Source organism: Pecten maximus, chromosome 5 (genome assembly GCF_902652985.1).
Source record: "Pecten maximus chromosome 5, xPecMax1.1, whole genome shotgun sequence".
NCBI classification, from domain to species: domain Eukaryota; kingdom Metazoa; phylum Mollusca; class Bivalvia; order Pectinida; family Pectinidae; genus Pecten; species Pecten maximus.
Window position 1 is genome coordinate 23,380,772 of NC_047019.1, and position 20,604 is coordinate 23,401,375.

General features: G+C 34.4%; 1 protein-coding gene across 1 annotated transcript in view; it reads left to right on the plus strand.

Moving 5' to 3' along the window:
* The window catches only part of LOC117327577 (popeye domain-containing protein 3-like), a 50,930-nt gene that overhangs the window by 13,833 nt on the left and 16,493 nt on the right, over nt 1–20,604 (plus strand). The window contains exons 5-7 of the mRNA XM_033884632.1: nt 4,195–4,300; nt 9,752–9,904; nt 17,458–17,689. Of these exons, the coding sequence (XP_033740523.1) occupies nt 4,195–4,300; nt 9,752–9,904; nt 17,458–17,689 (491 nt within the window). The remainder of the gene's footprint in view (nt 1–4,194; nt 4,301–9,751; nt 9,905–17,457; nt 17,690–20,604) is intronic.

Here is a 20,604-nt window from a genome sequence, read left to right on the forward strand (position 1 = left end):
TTGATTTCCACCTGAATTGAATTTGTTTTACTTAGATGTATTGTAAGCTTAGCTGTTTTGGGAAGATAAACTGATATTTTTCTGTACTGTCACTTTTTTGGTAGTCTACTTCCAAAGGACAGGGGCTGTGATAGACCAGTCTGTTAGAGAGCCTGCCACGTAATCTCAGATAAAGGTCTAAGGTGTGTGGTTTTATGCACCCTTTAAGCTACCCATGCTGGTTTGTTTCCTGGGAAGATGAGATATGGGCTACTCGATCTGTTGTGGTTGTGTCCATGGGCAAAGACACTTAACCTGTAAAGGTCATTTGATCAAAAGTAAAAATGTTGCTTATTATTACAGTTTCTTTAACTTTCTACATTAGTGTAAAATAGGTTTTGTTCTATTATCTTTGAAGTATCGCTTCCATGAAGCTACTATATATAAGTAACAAGCTTTGAGAGAAATAAAAGGAAAATACATATAGATACTATTAATGTTGTTCCGATCAATCAGTTTAATCGATGATTAGTCGTTTTACCTCTGACAATGACTAATCAATCATGGTTTGACTATAACATAGAATTTTTCAAGGTGATCAATAGCCAACTTCAACAATTAATAAATAAACAATATCACTGGTAAATTATAATAAAAATGCATTAAAAAACATAATTTTCAAAACATTGCTAGATGACTTGAAACAATCATCCACAACATTTCCCCCTATTTTGGTTGTGTTTTTGCAGATATTTCACTTTCTGTACATGATCATTACAATAATCAATCATTGATTGTTTAAGAAATGGTGATGATCGATCATGAAAATTATAGTGATTAATTCCCAACACTATAGATAATATATATAAATTCAGTGTATAGTGTCTGAAAAAGATCATCAGTGCATTGGTAAACATATATCTTTGGTGTCAAATGAGCTTGTCCTCCTTTGAATTGGTGTATGAATTATGATGGCTGCCAAACTCTATTTGGAAATATACAAGATTAAGCTGTACAAGATAGGAATTATTCATTTATTATTCATCTGTTACACAATGTATTGAAGTAACTTGATTGAGTGGATTTACATACACTTTGTCATTCCCCACCCTTGTCTGATGTGGAACTGTCTATGGAAGAAGTCATTTATAAGTTAGTAAAACTTACTGACTAATCCCTTTGTCATTTTATGTCAATAAGATATGTTTAAACTAAACTGTCTAATAACAGAATCACACTGGCCTGGGACAACTCTGTATAATTACATGTACAATATTTATATTTGTGGACTCTCAGGTGAGCTGTGGAGGTGATCCTTGTAATTACATCTGAGAAAATTTACTCGTGAGTCTCTGTCTTACAAGTGTAGATGAAGATGTGAAGTGGGTGGATGTTATATAATTACATCTCACAATTGACCAGACATTGAACCTTGTAGATTAGTTAGGAAATCTTGTGTCTTGGCCTTTCGTGACCTTGACCATTCCACCTTCCAGTTTTAAAGTGGCAGACACAGATGTTGCATGATTACTGTTTAGGGGGCAGGTGTTGATCAGAGTTGTTTGCAAAATAAGTTTTAGAACACGTACTGCATCAAAATGTAATTGAAGGGCTATTTGGGGTATGTGGAAGTTCACATTTGATATCTTCTGTGGGTGAAAGGTGGCATTCGATGTATATTTTCATGTGTTTTCTGAATATAGGTCACATTGATGGATAATAACTGTGTGTGAAAGGTTGCTTTTGATATCTTCTGTATGTGGAAGGTCACGTTTGATATCTTCTGTGTGTGAAGGTCACTTAATTTTGATATCTTCTGTGTGTGGAAGGTCACATTTGATGTCTTCTGTGTGGAAGGTCACATTCGATATATTTTGTGTGGGAAAGGTCACATTTGATATCTTCTGTGTGTGGAAGGTCACATCATTTGATATCTTCTGTGTGTCAAAGGTCGCTTTTGATATGTTCTGTGTGGAAGGTCACATTTGATATCTTTTGTATGTGGAAGGTTGAATTTGATATCTTATGTATGTGTAAGGTTGAATTTGATATCTTCTCTGTGTTGAAGATTGAATTTGATATCTTTGTTTGGAAGGTCACATTTGATAATTTCTGTATGTGAAGGTCACATTTGATGTCTTTTGTATGTGAAGGTCACATTTGATATATCTTCTGTATGTGGAAGTTCACATTTGATATCTTCTGTGTGTGGAAGGTCACATTTGATATCTTTTGTGTGTGAAAGGTCGCATCAGAAAATAAACCCATTCCTGCAGGTAATAAGCCCACCAAAGTCGATTAACCTCAGCAAAAATGATAACGCTCAATTGTTATTTGATACGTCCTTTAATATGCCCATCTCAAACTTTGAAGTTTATAGATATTTCCTCTTGGTTCTGTACAGGATCATGCTCTAAAAACTAATAATTCAGGTATATCAGTATCATATATACTTCAAAGACGGGTAATACTGATTTGAACTCTATATAGGATTACCTAATGCATTTTTACATGTGAAGTACCAAAGATTATCTCATTGTGGTTGAAGTTATTAATCCTGTACGTCATTGCCCGAGATCTAATGTAGAACACGAATTACAGAAAGATTAGTTGTAGACGTGACAGTGTCGTGATCAAGTGTCATAGCGGTTCAGTTTCTACATTGATTGAGTCGGTAATGGTGGGTTGCTGAAGCACATGATTGACTTAGGTATAAATTATATTGTTGAAGTGGTTTGATAATCATGTACAGGTATAACCGACATCACTTTTCATAGCATGACAGATTTCTAATAAATGATGCCTATTACATATCATTTGTATAAGCTGTATACTAACTAATGTCAAGATCATTTTTCAGTAATTGCATATATATATATAGATATGTAGGAATACTGATATAAAAAATGGGTGACCTGTTAAATGTATGTCACTTGTTTACAGCATTACTTGTATTATTTGTTCTTCGTCATGAGTCATCTATTCTTAAACAATTTACATTTTCAGCTTTTTTTTTTTACTAACCAAGAGGCCTAGATAGACATAATATTGGCCTATAGCATGCTTAGGTAAAGAGCTATCATGGTTGATCAAGGTAGCGACCTCTTCTCATTAAGCAAGAGGCCCAGAGACATGATATTGGGCCTATAGCATGCTGGGGTGAAGGGCTATACGATTTTCAAATGAATGACCTTGACCTTCATTCAAGGTCACATGTGTCAAATATGCTAAAATATTAAAACAACTTCTTCCATTAACCAAGAGGCCAAGATACAGTATCTGATATTGGGCCAATAGCATGTTTTGGAGAAGGGCTAATAAGTTTGTTCAAATGAAGACCTTGAACTTCATTCAAGGTCACCAGGGTCAAATATGCTAAAATCTTTAGGCAACTTCACATTAACAAAAGATGCCTAGAGACCTGATAACGGGCCTATGAAATGTTTGGGTAAAGGGTTAAAAAGATTGCTTAAATGAAAGGGTTAAAGAGATTGCTTAAATGAATGACCTTGTCCTTTCCAGGTAACAGGGGTCAAATATGCAAAAATAATATTAAAAGCAGTTGAGGTCTCTTCCTCATAACCATATATAGCATTGTTTGACATAAAAAATAAAGCTTTTGGTCAAATCCAACTAGGTGAGCGACACAGACCCTTTGAGCCTCTTGGCATTAAATTTATGGTTTTGATAAGAAATTATTTGCTTTTTGTGTTGCCTGCAAAATCACTTTGTCGGGTCGGCAGCGGTTACAATGTCTGCGCTGAGGTTTCTGTGCATTAACTGACAAGTTCCCTTGGCCTGATCAAACTCAAACTTCTTGCAGATCTTCCTTTTCACATGTACTTGCTTGCGATTGCATTTCAGGTCCGAAACTTGGGATTACTTTTCAGGTTTTAAGGTCAAAGTTCAAGGTCAGAGTTACTAAAAATAGAAAATTTGTTTCTGTGCAATAATTCAAGTTTTTCTTTGGTCAATTAAACTAAAACTTCATGCAGATCTTCCTTACAACAAGTGCTTGTTCATGATTGCTTTTCAGGTCAGGAGGTCAAAGGTTAAGGTCACTTTAACTAAAAATTTGTGTTTCTATTAATAGGAAATCTGTTGCAATAACACTTGTAATCACCCAACTTTCAGTGCAAGCAAGACATCCACTTCCATTGAATTCCTGTCCTTTGATTAAAGGAAATTTATTTTATTTCATAAATCTTGTTTCAGAATGAATGTTTACCATCATCACAACTTACTCCACCAGATACAGGAGATGGAGTTTATTGATTCTCCCGAGTTTGAGTCTGGAGTTACTGGGGATGAAAAGTATCAGGTAAACATCATCTATATATATATCTAGACATAAAACAGGAAATAAGACTATATCAAACTTTGCATAGCTATCAAAATTTCAATAAGATCGATGGGAAGTATTGATACCCTTTTGTTTGTTATGTTGGGAAAGGTCACATTTGATAATTTCTGTATGTGAAGGTCACATTTGATATCTTTTGTATGTGAAGGTCACATTTGATATCTTCTGTATGTGGAAGGTCACATTTGATATCTTCTGTGTGTGGAAGGTCACATTTGATATCTTCTGTGTGTGGAAGGTCATATTTTATATCTTCTGTGTGTGGAAGGTCACATTTTATATCTTCTGTGTGTGGATCGAAGGTTACATTTGATATCTTTTGTATGTGGAATTTCACATTTGATATCTTCTGTGTGTGGAAGGTCACATTTGATATCTTCTGTGTGTGGATCGAAGGTCACATTTGATATCTTTTGTATGTGGAAGGTCACATTTGATATCTTCTGTGTGTGGAAGGTCACATTTGATATCTTCTGTGTGTGGAAGGTCACATTTGATATCTTTTGTGTGTGAAAGGTTGCATCAGAAAATAAACCCATTCCTGCAGGTAATAAGCCCAACAAAGTCGATTAACCTCAGTGAAAAATGATAACGCTCAATTGTTATTTGATACGTCCTTTAATATGCCCATCTCAAACTTTGAAGTTTATAGATATTTCCTCTTGGTTCTGTACAAGATCATGCACTAAAAACTGATAATTCAGGTATATCAGTATCATATATACTTCAAAGACAGGTAATACTGATTTGAACTCTATATAGGATTGCCTAATGCATTTTTACATGTGAAGTACCAAAGATTATCTCATTGTGGTTGAAGTTATTAATCCTGTACATCATTGCCCGAGATTCTGCTGAAATCCCAGGTACGGGATCTAATGTAGAACACGAATTACAGAAAGATTAGTTGTAGACGTGACGGTGTCGTGATCAAGTGTCATAGCGGTTCAGTTTCTACATTGATTGAGTCGGTAATGGTGGGTTGCTGAAGCACATGATTGACTTAGGTATAAATTATATTGTTGAAGTGGTTTGATAATCATGTACAGGTCACTACTGCATACCCAAGCCCTTAAAACGGCCATTAAAAACCCCATTAAAATTTCCCATCATAAAACCATCAATCATGCTATTAATTTTGTACCTTTAATTGCTATTAATTGAAAAATTTTAATACAAGTTTGATAGTCTTTAAATGTGACAGTTTTCAATTTTAATGATCATCAAAGGGTTGAAACAAATCAATTAGTTCATGGTACTTAATTAATATATTTTAATGGCTATTAACAAAACATTTATAATGATCAATAATTATTTTAATAATGGCTTTTAATTTAACATTAATGACTATTAAAGGTACAAAATTAATGGGTCTGAAAAAACCCCAATAAAATTTAAATGCATTTTAAGGATTTTAATGGTTTGTCAAATTGCCCATTACAAACCCATTAAAGTTTTCACTAAGTAATTGCCATTACAATGTAATAGGGCCATCAATAATTAGTTTTCAATGTAATGGGCATCAAACCTTATGGTGTAACGGGCATTAAACATTTTGGTGTAATGTAATGGCCATTAGGTTTGGAGCAAAACCATTTTTGTAATGCCCATTAACGGTGTCATTACTTTCTGAAGTGTACTCTGTAATGGCCATTACATTTCGTAAGAAAAGGTGTAATGGCCATTAAAGGTGTACAAAACTAAACGACCATTACAAGAAAATACACTTTAATGGCCATAATTTTTACAAATATAATGAACATTACTTTTAAAGTACAAAAACTGTTTAAAGATCGACACAATGGTAATGGCCATTACGTTTTTACAAACAAAAGTGTAATGGCCATTATATATATACAGGTTTACAAAATTAACGGACCTACATGTGACCATTATATATACATAAGACGCATTCAGAAAATTTAGAAAATGCATTTTACCACTTAATTTCATCAAAGTTCATCATGAACTGTATCACTATGCATGTTTGACAATATCCTTGTACATGTAGTCCTTCCATTAAAAATTGCATTCAAAGTGATCCATCATTTGTTTCAAATTGATAACTGCTTCAAAAATGGATATTCACAGTACACAATCATGTGGACCCAAAATCCTTTTAATATTCTTCAGATACATGTAAGAGTGATTTATGTTCATTATTGCATTAATTCTCAATGTACATATGATGTGTGTTTGTATAATTTGGTTGAATAGGCAATACAATTTAAGAAATGCCAAAGCTGTTTGAATATAATGTACACTATGTAAATTTAGGTCACATGCATGGTGATTGGTTTTAAGTTAATTCTTACCTATAAACAGGTTGACATACTTCCAGAGTTGAATATTTCATTTCCTGGTAGTCTTGTATTAATCATGAACCAGGTATTAAAGATAAATACTTCCCTTAATTTGTAAAATAACATGTTGTTCATATGTGTGAGAAAAGCCTCATGGCTGCCATGTATTGGAACTCTCCTGCTTGAAGTTATTGGGCGGGAAAAATTTGGCGGGAAAATTTGGCGGGAAATTTGAAGTTTTTTTTATTGTGAAGGGGTTTAGTAAGCCTGTACAGTTTCCTTATTCTTCTTTAAGCCAACAAAAAAATTGTAATATAGACATGGAATTCAACAATAACAATATAATGAAAAATAAGATACTGAAATAATACATTAATTTAAGGTCAACAATTCATGGTAGTATATTAAACATTGTCATATATATTACAATATGATGTGATAGTATTTGTAATATTTGTAATGGCCATTACAAGAAAAAAAATGTCACTTATGAGGAATAACAAATGTAATGGCATTACATAAAGGTACCATTAAGTAATGGCTATTGCATTATGACCATAATTTGTTATGGTCATTAAATGGTAAATGTAATGGGCATTACATGAAGGTACCAATAAGTAATGGCCATTGCATTGTGATCATAATTTGTTATGGCCATTAAATGGAAAATGTAATGGGCATTACATGAAGTTACCAATAAATAATTGCCATTACATTGTGATCATAATTTGTTGTGGCCATTAAATGGAATATGTTATGGGAGTACATAAAATCCACAGTTAGTAATGGCCATAACATTATGATGACTCCACTCTAATGGCCATTACAAACAGAATAAAGGCCATTAAGAAAAATACAAAACATGAAGTAATGGCCATTATTTTGTTAATGACCATTACAAAGAAAATATTAATAGGAAAGTAATTGAAATTTAGAAAAATAATGCCCATTACATTACTTAACTCCAGGTTTGTCCCAAAAATGGAAACGAGAAATAATGGCCAATTTTAATGGAATCAGTGTTTTTAATGGTTTTGTAATGGGTTTGTAATAGATTTGTAATGACTTTGCTGGGCAGTAGTGGGTATAACCGACATCACTCTTCATAGCATGACAGATTTCTAATAAACGATGCCTATTACGTATCATTTCTATAAGCTGTATACTAACTAATGTCAAAATTATTTTTCAGTAATTGCATATATATATATAGATAGGTAGGAATACCGATATAAAAAATGGGTGACCTGTTAAATGTATGTCACTTGTTTACAGCATTACTTGTATTATTTGTTCTTCGTCATGAGTCATCCATTCTTAAACAATTTACATTTTCAGCTTTTTTTTTTACTAACCAAGAGGCCTAGATAGACATAATATTGGCCTATAGCATGCTTAGGCAAAGAGCTATCATGGTTGTTCAAATAAATGACTTTCGATTCAGATCAAGGTAGCGACCTCTTCTCATTAAGCAAGAGGCCCAGAGACCTGATATTGGGATATAGCATGCTGGGGTGAAGGTCTATACTATTTTCAAATGAATGACCTTGACCTTATTCAAGGTCACATGTGTCAAATACGCTAAAATATTAAAACAACTTCTTCCATTAACCAAGAGGCCAAGATACAGTATCTGATATTGGGCCAATAGCATGTTTTGGAGAAGGGCTATTAAGTTTGTTCAAATGAAGACCTTGAACTTCATTCAAGGTCACCAGGGTCAAATATGCTAAAATCTTTAGGCAACTTTACATTAACAAAAGATGCCTAGATACCTGATAACGGGCCTATAAAATGTTTGGGTAAAGGGTGAAAAAGATTGCGTAAATGAAAGGGTTAAAAAGATTGCTTAAATGAATGACCTTGACCTTTCAAGGTAACAGGGGTCAAATATGCAAAAATAATATTAAAAGCAGTTGAGGTCTCTTCCTCATAGCCATATATAGCATTGTTTGACATCAAAAATAAAGCTATTAACAAATTGAACATGAACACATTTTGACTTTTGGTCGAATCCAACTAGGTGAGCGACACAGATCCTTTGAGCCTCTTGGCGTTAAATTTATGGTTTTGATAAGAAATTATTTGCTTTTTGTGTTGCCTGCAAAATCACTTTGTCGGGTCGGCAGCGGTTACAATGTCTGCGCCGAGGTTTCTGTGCATTAACTGACAAGTTCCCTTGGCCTGATCAAACGCAAACTTCTTGAAGATCTTCCTTTTCACACGTACTTGCTTGCGATTGCATTTCAGGTCCGAAACTTGGGATTACTTTTCAGGTTTTAAGGTCAAAGTTCAAGGTCAGAGTTACTAAAAATAGAAAATTTGTTTCCGTGCAATAATTCAAGTTTTTCTTGGGTCAATTAAACTTAAACTTCATGCAGATCTTCCTTACAACAAGTGCTGTTCATGATTGCTTTTCAGGTCAGGAGGTCAAAGGTTAAGGTCACTTTAACTAAAAATTTGTGTTTCTATTAATAGGAAATCTGTTGCAATAACACTTGTAATCACCCAACTTTCAGTGCAAGCAAGACATCCACTTCCATTGAATTCCTGTCCTTTGATTAAAGGAAATTTATTTTATTTCATAAATCTTGTTTCAGAATGAATGTTTACCATCATCACAACTTACTCCACCAGATACAGGAGATGGAGTTTATTGATTCTCCCGAGTTTGAGTCTGGAGTTACTGGGGATGAAAAGTATCAGGTAAACATCATCTATATATATATCTAGACATAAAACAGGAAATAAGACTATATCAAACTTTGCATAGCTATCAAAATTTCAATAATAGATTCTTCCTGAAAAGTCCTTGAATTTAAAAGCACAAAGTCTTGAAATTTGATGTTTCGAAATTGTTATGAACCATATATGATCCAAACAGGATTGAACACAAATGATAAGAATTAAATGTAAATAAGGAAACATTAATATTGCTGAAATGATATGAAAGCAGTATTTTTACTGGTTGATACTAAATGTGATATTCAAATATCTTAATTGCATTGAAAATGTGTTATATCAAAGTTAAGTTTCAATAAATTGCTAATATGGATTTTCCAAACCTGAGGCACCAGTGAATGTTTGTGTGATTTATTCATTATAGGTGTCTATTTTTGCTGTATCCACCTGTCGGTATATTTTCTGGCCACGACAAGGTCTGGAGTACCTGTTGATCAAAGAACCTTACCTGGCCAACGTCATCAACGCCATGCTTGGCCGTGATATTACCACCAAACTCTATGCCTTGAATGAAAAGGTATGTCTTCTATGATGCTTGTGTTTGGATCAGGTTAGTCGACCTTTACTGTAGGTCAGTGTGGTGTTACTGTACCGTGTCTGTCGTCAGGTTAGTCGACCTTTACTGTAGGTCAGTGTGATGTTACTGTACCGTGTCTGCCGTCAGGTTAGTCGACCTTTACTGTAGGTCAGTGTGGTGTTACTGTACCGTGTCTGTCGTCAGGTTAGTCGACCTTTACTGTAGGTCAGTGTGGTGTTACTGTACCGTGTCTGTCGTCAGGTTAGTCGACCTTTACTGTAGGTCAGTGTGGTGTTACTGTACCGTGTCTGTGGTCAGGTTAGTCGACCTTTACTGTAGGTCAGTGTGGTGTTACTGTACCGTGTCTGTCGTCAGGTTAGTCGACCTTTACTGTAGGTCAGTGTGGTGTTACTGTACCGTGTCTGCCGTCAGGTTAGTCGACCTTTACTGTAGGTCAGTGTGGTGTTACTGTACCGTGTCTGTCGTCAGGTTAGTCGACCTTTACTGTAGGTCAGTGTGGTGTTACTGTACCGTGTCTGTGGTCAGGTTAGTCGACCTTTACTGTAGGTCAGTGTGGTGTTACTGTACCGTGTCTGTCGTCAGGTTAGTCGACCTTTACTGTAGGTCAGTGTGGTGTTACTGTACCGTGTCTGTCGTCAGGTTAGTCGACCTTTACTGTAGGTCAGTGTGGTGTTACTGTACCGTGTCTGTGGTCAGGTTAGTCGACCTTTACTGTAGGTCAGTGTGGTGTTACTGTACCGTGTCTGTCGTCAGGTTAGTCGACCTTTACTGTAGGTCAGTGTGGTGTTACTGTACCGTGTCTGCCGTCAGGTTAGTCGACCTTTACTGTAGGTCAGTGTGGTGTTACTGTACCGTGTCTGTCGTCAGGTTAGTCGACCTTTACTGTAGGTCAGTGTGGTGTTACTGTACCGTGTCTGTGGTCAGGTTAGTCGACCTTTACTGTAGGTCAGTGTGGTGTTACTGTACCGTGTCTGTGGTCAGGTTAGTCGACCTTTACTGTAGGTCAGTGTGGTGTTACTGTACCGTGTCTGTCGTCAGGTTAGTCGACCTTTACTGTAGGTCAGTGTGGTGTTACTGTACCGTGTCTGTGGTCAGGTTAGTCGACCTTTACTGTAGGTCAGTGTGGTGTTACTGTACCGTGTCTGTCGTCAGGTTAGTCGACCTTTACTGTAGGTCAGTGTGGTGTTACTGTACCGTGTCTGCCGTCAGGTTAGTCGACCTTTACTGTAGGTCAGTGTGGTGTTACTGTACCGTGTCTGTGGTCAGGTTAGTCGACCTTTACTGTAGGTCAGTGTGGTGTTACTGTACCGTGTCTGTCGTCAGGTTAGTCCACCTTTACTGTAGGTCAGTGTGGTGTTACTGTACCGTGTCTTTTGCCAATTTCAACTTTTTCTTCAAAACACTTCTTCAATTTGACTAGAAGTGTCTTTGGATGAATATTTGAAAAATAACCTTGACTCTGATATGAGGTTGTAGGTGTTGATTTATAAACAAATAGTTTCTCCCTAATATTCAATTGATAGAAAGCATAATGCCTTCACCCAAAGATTCAATTCATAAACACTCAAATTCTTTTCCCTGAATTTGCATATATTTGATCTAAGTTTTAAAATTTTTGATAATACGGAAGATTTCTATGAATGTACGTTAAGCTGATCATGTTTTTGATTATGGCATGAGATCATTAACACAACATGCCTGTATAGGCAGCTGTGTTTTCTTTGTCATCATTTCCATCCTCTCTATTTCCTATATATGTCCTACATGAAAGGCATTGACCAGGTGTATATGGTCAAAACGGATCTAGTCTTAATGTGAAGGTACGCTATTGGTTGTTAAGCTTTTACTAAAATTGTCTGAAAGTGATCGTTAGGTTTTGAGCTTGGAATGTAGATTGTTTGTGACATATCAGGTTTATTTGATTGGTATCGACATCAAAGACAGTATGTGTGTGTTTTTTTCCATTTTCAATCCCTTCCTATCACGCCTGATTATTTCACTATATTGTGTGATATAATGTTTCATATTAAATGTCATTAAAAGCTGTAATTATTGATTTTTCATTTAAACTAGTTTCCGTCCATGAATTTCCTTGGTACGATTAAGGTGAATATTTAAACATTAGTGAGCTGAGGTTTTGTGTGATTAATAGGGATCCCTCAGTAATTTCATAGCTGATTTGGTATTATTTTTCAAAAAAACATCTCACTAAAGTACATATTTTGAATTTCATTAATATCAGCTTTCAAACTAAGGATCATTTAAGAAATGAAATTCCAACATCATTGGAATCATTTTGTTTGATGTCTTAAATAGTAATATGCATATTTAGAGGAAATCAACAACATTGAAGTACATTAAAATGATGTTTAAAAAAACGTACTCTTACAGAATATTATAGAAATATAATCAAATTAATGAAATTCAATTTAAAAACCATTTGTGGAAAAAAAACTAATTTTTATCACACACTAAAAACCTATACAGGTGATATGTACTATCAGGGTCAGACAGAAAGCTGAGAAACAGTCGGTCTGTGCTGCCGACTGGTTGTGTCCTTGGGCAAGACATTTAACCTTATAGCTCAACGCATGGCATGAGACTGCATGGTTTCTAGTTGTTCAGTGAGGTAGTCATCAACTACTACATGGAGACCACTGCTTCAAAATGACCCTGGCATTAAAACCAACAAACAAATGGGTTATAACAACAGAGTTTTATGGTAAAAACTGTCCCAAACGGGTTCCCATGCCATTTGTCCACCATACATACATCTTGCTGCCATTTCGACTATAACAACGTTAAAACCACTGTTCATTGCTTAAATGACGTCATCAGCTCCATTAAGTATTTATGATGTGATAATAATTTTATCACACGCTTGTCTTATGATATTGATGATATAGCCGCATTACACGGTACAACAGACAAGTCATGTGATACAGATAATTCCATTTAAAACAAAAACATAAGATACTGTAATGTATTAAATCAGCTGTGTTTAAACATTACATCTAAAGGCCATTGATCTGAAGTATTTTGTTTGAAATTGTGATCAAGGATGCAAATCAATGGCTGATAATATGATGTGTCGTGGTTTAAATAAATTGAATACAACATTAGTTTGACATGTTTTGATATTTTCAGTGATTATATTTGCCGTAAATTAATTGTGTTATTGTGTTTGATTCTGTGTCTCGCAGTGTAATATGGGAAGAATTCCCGATAACACCCCCTATGTGTGCTACATTACCATGCAAAGTAACAACTCAGTTTAGTATTGGACTTTCATGTTAACAAAGTTCATGGATGGTTGTCTGATACATTTTAAAATCTCCTGTTTATCGTTCACAATTCAGCTTTCCTCTCGTGTATCAATTATTGTATAAAAACAAAACTGAAGATCCTGGAGCTTTTAAAATGTTGTCTTTCATGCATGTTTTGAAATAAATCTTAATTTTGTGTCCAACTATTAATAACAAAGCCAGGCTTTTAATTACTTTCAATAAGATTGTAATGCAGATAATTAAAAATATTTTTCTCCTTCACTTTTGACTATCCTGCCACCAGTAGGATGATCATAGCTTATTCAAATTGTCCTTAATCCTTAATTGGTTCATCCATCCTTAAACAACTTATATGTAATCACTATTTCTACTAGAACTATTTAGTTTACTTCAGTTTCATATGTTGGTAATTCTTAAATTTGGTCCCTATTTATTCTTGATCAATTTTGAGACCAAAAAACAATATGGGCCATGATGCAACCATCTTGGATTTTAACAGTTGAATATTATTATGGACTATATATTTCAAGAAGCAAAGGATACATATTTTTCAAATTTGATATGTAGGTTCCACTTGGTCCCTTGTTGTTTATATACAGACTAAAAGAATAAGAGTACTAGCTGTTTCAACAGAAAATTAAGATGATCAGAAGAAGGAAAAAATAGAGAATGACTCAAACTAAAACTGATAGAGGTCATGATAGTGGTTCCAAATATTGAACAACCTTTTTAGGTCACCTGAGACAAAGTCTCAAGTGACCTATTCTAATCCCCTTTTGTCCGTCGTCGTGCGTCGTGCGTCCGTAAACAATTTACATTTTCATCTTCTTCTCCAAAACCCCTAAACAAAATTCAATAAAATTTGGCAGGAAGCTTCTATGGCTGAAGGTCAACAAAAATTGTGAATTATATGGTCTCCACCCCCAAGGGGCCTGAGGGGCGGGGCTAAAAAGGGTCAAATTGACTAAAACTTCAAAAATCTTCTTCTCTACTCTCAGATATAGTGGAATCAAACACTCTTCATAGATGGAAGGGTCTTAAGGTGCTTTACCAAAATTGTGAATTTCATGACCCAGGGGTCTCTGGTTTGCCCCTGGGGAGGGGGTAAACTTTACTATAGTTTATATAGGGAAATCACATTTTTGACTGTAATTTGTTTGATTTCTATTGGAATTCATTCTAACTTAGTTAACGGTATCAGTATGGGATAACAGATTGATGGTATGCACATGTTGGCCCTGACTGACCCCCAGGTAGCACACCACAGTAAGACAGCCTGGCCATGGGCAATTTTTTTGTTAAGCAAATAACTCCTGTATTATGATATGTATAAAAAATGAAAAAATAAATGTACACTATAATTGGTATATCCAGTATGAAGTAGTACATACAGGCTTCACATTTATTAAAACAAAAATCAATAAATTGGTTCCGGATTTTAAATATCCGGATTTTCCGAACGTGTGTTTACACAGGAAATTTAGTTTCGCCTACAGCGCAAAATGGAAGCCCACAGAAAAGGTAAGATAGCGGAAAAACTTAATTTACAACATATGTCCAAACAAGATTAATTCTGTCTTTGGGATAGAGATATTTAATTTTAAATAGGTTTCAGAAAAAAAATTGTGTAGAGAATTGTGCCATTTTGGGTCAAATATCATAATATTTTGCAATTTTTGAGAATTTTTTAAGCTGTTACCATGGTATTCACAGCTCTGAAAATCACAGAAAATATCAGTTTACTTATCCTTCAGAGCTCTATTAAAATTGCAAATGTTGTACAGATTTCGAATATATATACTTTATTAGAGGTTATATGTAAGGTTAACTGGCAATGTTTACATATCTAAAGCATGTGCCATATTTTTCAGAATTTGGCATTTTTACTGTACACTGCTACCCCAGGGGCTGATGGGTGGGGCTAAAAAGGGTCAAATAGACTGAAATTTCAAAGATCTTCTCAAGACCCAATTAAAACAGAACCAAATACTCTTCATAGGTGGAAGGGTCTTATAGTGCTTTACTAATGTAATGAACTTCATGACCCTGGGGTCACAAGTTTGCCCCTGGGGTGGGAGTAGATGTTACTATAGTTGATATAGGGAAATCACATTTTTGACTATTATTTGTTGGATTTCTATCGGAATTCGTTCTAACTTTGTTAACATTATCAGCATTGGATGACAGCTTAATGGTATACACCTGTTGGTCCTGACTGACCCCTAGGGGCTGATGGGTGGGTTAAAAAAGGGTCAATTAAATTAACTGAAATATTCAAATCTCAGGTGACCGCTAAGGCCCATGGGCCTCTTGTTGAAAAAACAAATCCCAATTTAAGGTCTGCATTAGTTCTATTACTTCATGAACTGAGAATATCAGAAGCATTAAAAAGATTTCCTTGAACTTAATATGAATCTCCAAGTTTGTCCTGATAATTTTTTTAGAGTTAAATTCAGCAGGTTGTTTAGCTGTACGTATCGAAAGCTCTGCAAGAAAACATTCTTCAATGATACAGTACTTCAATGATACAATACTTCAATGATACAATACTTCAATGATACAATACTTCAATGATACAGTACTTCAATGATACAATACTTCAATGATACAGTACTTCAATGATATAGTACTTCAATGATACAGTACTTCAATGATACAATACTTCAATGATACAATACTTCAATGATACAGTACTTCAATGATACAATACTTCAATGATACAGTACTTCAATGATACAATACTTCAATGATACAGTACTTCAATGATATAGTACTTCAATGATACACTACTTCAATGATACAGTACTTCAATGATATAGTACTTCAATGATACACTACTTCAATGATACACTACTTCAATGATACAGTACTTCAATGATACAATACTTCAATGATACAATACTTCAATGATACAGTACTTCAATGATACAATACTTCAATTACTTCAATGATACAGTACTTCAATGATACAATACTTCAATGATACAATATTTCAATGATACAATACTTCAATGATACAGTACTTCAATGATACAATACTTCAATGATATAATACTTCAATGATACAATACTTCAATGATACAGTACTTCAATGATATAGTACTTCAATGATACAATACTTCAATGATACAATACTTCAATTACTTCAATGATACAGTACTTCAATGATACAATACTTCAATGATACAATATTTCAATGATACAATACTTCAATGATACAGTACTTCAATTACTTCAATGATACAGTACTTCAATGATACAATACTTCAATGATACAATATTTCAATGATACAATACTTCAATGATACAGTACTTCAATGATACAATACTTCAATGATATAATACTTCAATGATACAATACTTCAATGATACAGTACTTCAATGATATAGTACTTCAATGATACAATACTTCAATGATACAATACTTCAATTACTTCAATGATACAATACTTCAATGTTACAATATTTCAATGATACAATACTTCAATGATACAGTACTTCAATGATACAGTACTTCAATGATACAGTACTTCAATGATACAATACTTCAATGATACAATACTTCAATGATATAGTACTTCAATGATACAGTACTTCAATGATACAATACTTCAATGATATAGTACTTCAATGATACAGTACTTCAATGATACAATACTTCAATGATACAGTACTTCAATGATACAATACTTCAATGATACAGTACTTCAATGATACAATACTTCAATGATACAATACTTCAATGCTATAGTACTTCAATGATACAATACTTCAAGGATACAGTACTTCAATGATACAATACTTCAATGATACAGTACTTCAATGATACAATACTTCAATGATACAGTACTTCAATGATACAATACTTCAATGATACAATACTTCAATGATATAGTACTTCAGTGCAGGAAAATGTAAAAAACCTGTAAAGAAGGAACATTATCTTGTTTGTGAAAATGGCTTGGTATAGTTTTAGATTTTGTTTTATGCATTAGTTTACTGTAAGAAAATAAAGCTAGAAATATGTTTTTAAGGTTATCATTTTCAAGACTTATTTCAGCATTCCTGATTTATTAGAACAAAACAGACAGAGAACATGTTAATGAGTGATATTTAGAATTCTGGAACTTTAATAATCACAGACATAACTTTAATACAGAATTCCAATGAAATTGTTTTAGTGTGGTGACTGAAAGACAATCTATTTTGGACGTTTTAAATAATTAGATATATCTATCACTCCAGGTTACTTCTCCTAAAGGAGCGAGGATGGATATCCGTCTACCCACGGTCTCATCCACCATCAAGGCTAAACCAGACCTTCGCAAAACTGTGGTCGGGATGATTGAGGATCTATCTCAGAATGAGGCTAGACAAAATGGCAGCAAGACTCGGAGCAATAAAAGGGATGTCGCTGAAATCAACAAACTGACAAAGCCAAATATAGAGGAGGAGGAAGATGATCCGTATTTAGACGGTATGTGAAGTGTTGATAAATTAGGTACTGTAATCGGTCTTATAAACCTTCACATTCAGTGCTTGATAATCTTTCTTTGTCTAATATTAGATTAGACAGACCTTTTTCTGACAGAGAACAAAGTTTATTATATGGATTATGGTATTGTGTTCATTTCTCCTAAATATTCATTTTTCTTTTTGAAAATCTGTTTCTTGGTTGTGCATGAGTTTTATTTTTGTTTGTTCAGATGTTATTCAGACATGTATATATGTGCATGTATTTGTTTTAAAAATAGCAGTTTCTGGTGCTGGTATTTATTATCTTTTTGTGTACATTAAAGAAATAGAAGTGCATGACTTAAACTGCATAGTAACTTGTATTAAACAACACATGCCTCCAGAGTAACTTGTATTAAACAACACATGCCTCCAGAGTAACTTGTATTAAACAACACATGCCTCCAGAGTAACTTGTATTAAACAACACATGCCTCCAGAGTAACTTGTATTAGACAACACATGTCTCCAGAGTAACTTGTATCAAACAACACATGCCTCCAGAGTAACTTGTATTAAACAACACATGCCTCCAGAGTAACTTGTATTAAACAACACATGCCTCCAGAGTAACTTGTATTAAACAACACATGCCTCCAGATGCTCACATATATACACCGGTACCATTTAACATTTGATCTGGGAAATGAACCCAGCAGGTTGGCTTGGTAAAATGTGATCTGCATTATCTACAGGGTACTAAACTAGGTACTGGTATTACTGAGATACATTAAAACATGGAAAATAAGTTGAAGTGAATGGGATGGAAACAAATTTATTCTACTCATCCCATAGTCAGCTTTTATACTGTTGTATAAAAGGGGGGGATCTCCCTATCCTGGAGCAGGCCTATCTTTTAAAGGAAATAAATATATATAAAAAAGAACGTTTTCAATTTCTTTGCCAAAAAATTGTTTTTAAGGATCAGTAAATCAAATATATATATTTATTGCATGACAAAAATGTTTTCACATGATTGTTGCATGTATTGTCAATGTGAGTCATGCAGGCCCTATGTGCCTCTTGTAAGAGAATGTGACAATTCTGTCTTGATATTGGTACAATGTTGTGTGTATCATGAGAGATATCAATCTTTAAATTTTCATAATGAGATACATATGTAGAAGACAAACATATATGTGGAAATGTAGCTGGAGGTATCTAGGAAATGTAGCTAGAGGTATCTAGGAAATGTAGCTGGAGGTATCTAGGAAATGTAGCTAGATGTATCTAGGAAATGTAGCTAGAGGTATCTAGGAAATGTATCTAGAGGTATCTAGGAAATGTAGCTAGAGGTATCTAGGAAAGGGGAAAAGGTCATGTACAGTGATGTATAAGTGTTTCACAACTAAGGGACATTTACATCTCTCACCAGTTAACAGGAAGATATTTGTATTCATTATCTATCATGATTGTCCTTACAACTTCAATGTCTTGGGATAAGATGGCTGGAATCGGTACTATGACAGTTTGGGCAGAAATCAAATCTTTCTCAACAGTGGTCTGCATGACCTGCATTCTTAACTAACAATATGAATTTCTGAGTTATGTGGTGCCAATACAAGACTTAATAAAACACATTTGTTACATCTGGTGCCACAGTATTCATACAATAATGCTCTTAATCCGTTTGTTCTCATATAATTTACTGGCCTTTACAAATGCTTCATTCCAAGGTTGTTAGGATCTGTATAATGATACGGGAAGCTGTCTGATAATACAATTTTACTCTAAAAAATTGTTATCAAATGTCAAGGATGTTTGTTCATTTAGTTGAAAGAGGAGAAATTGTGATAATAAATTTTCATTTTATGGAATTATATTGTCAGAAATTGTGAATTCATTCGCTTAATTTTGAAATGGCAAATTAACTCTGTACTGCTGTTTTGTAGTTCAGAGTTCAGTAGAAGAGCCATATTTATTCCTTAAGTATCATTTTTTGGGTTATTCAGACAGTAAAAGATAGCAAGTGTTCACAATTTTATTTTGTATTCCCTGCTAAAAGTGATTCATTATTGAAAGAGAGTGAGGCGTGTTATACTGGAATCATCAGGTATAGTCCTTCCGTCTGTATACACTTGATGATGATGATCCTTTTGAAAAGTAATGCTTACTCTCTTGACCAAATTATATGAATCATTATACACACATAGATCAGTACTTGAAATTACAATGAAAATTACAATTTAAATTTCATTTTTATGTATTCCCTTATGTGTAAAGCCCCTAGCTTTAAACATTTTCTTACATGAATTATGATGTGGGAGCCGACAATAGGACTTTTCAGTTTGTCTTTGACTTAATTCTTATCTAGTTTCTTTTTATTGGTCAAGAAATGATGAAATTAACAATAAACTATATTTTCTGTAGGTCTCTGTGAGAAAATATCTGGTGGGTAAAGCTGAAGGTCAGAAATTGCAGGATGATGAAAATGTGTTAACTGTGTATTCTAATATAAAAACACTTGTTGCTTGATAAATAGTGATGATCCTGACCTCCAGACAACATTTCTGTCTGTAAGTCAATGATTCTTCCTCTGCGTCAGGATAAGGCTTGTGTGGTACTTGCCTATAATCCATGTGATGGGCTCACACAGCTCACTAATTAACACCAATACTCCATAGGGAACTGCTTCTATAACTTACTGGACCACAATCCATGTGATGGGCTCACACAGCTCACTAATTAACACCAGTACTCCATAGGGAACTGCTTCTATAACTTACTGGACCACAATCCATGTGACTGGCTCACACAGCTCACTAATTAACACCAATACTCTGTAGGGAACTGCTTCTATAACTTACTGGACCACAATCCATGTGACTGGCTCACACAGCTCACTAATTAACACCAATACTCCATAGGGAACTGCTT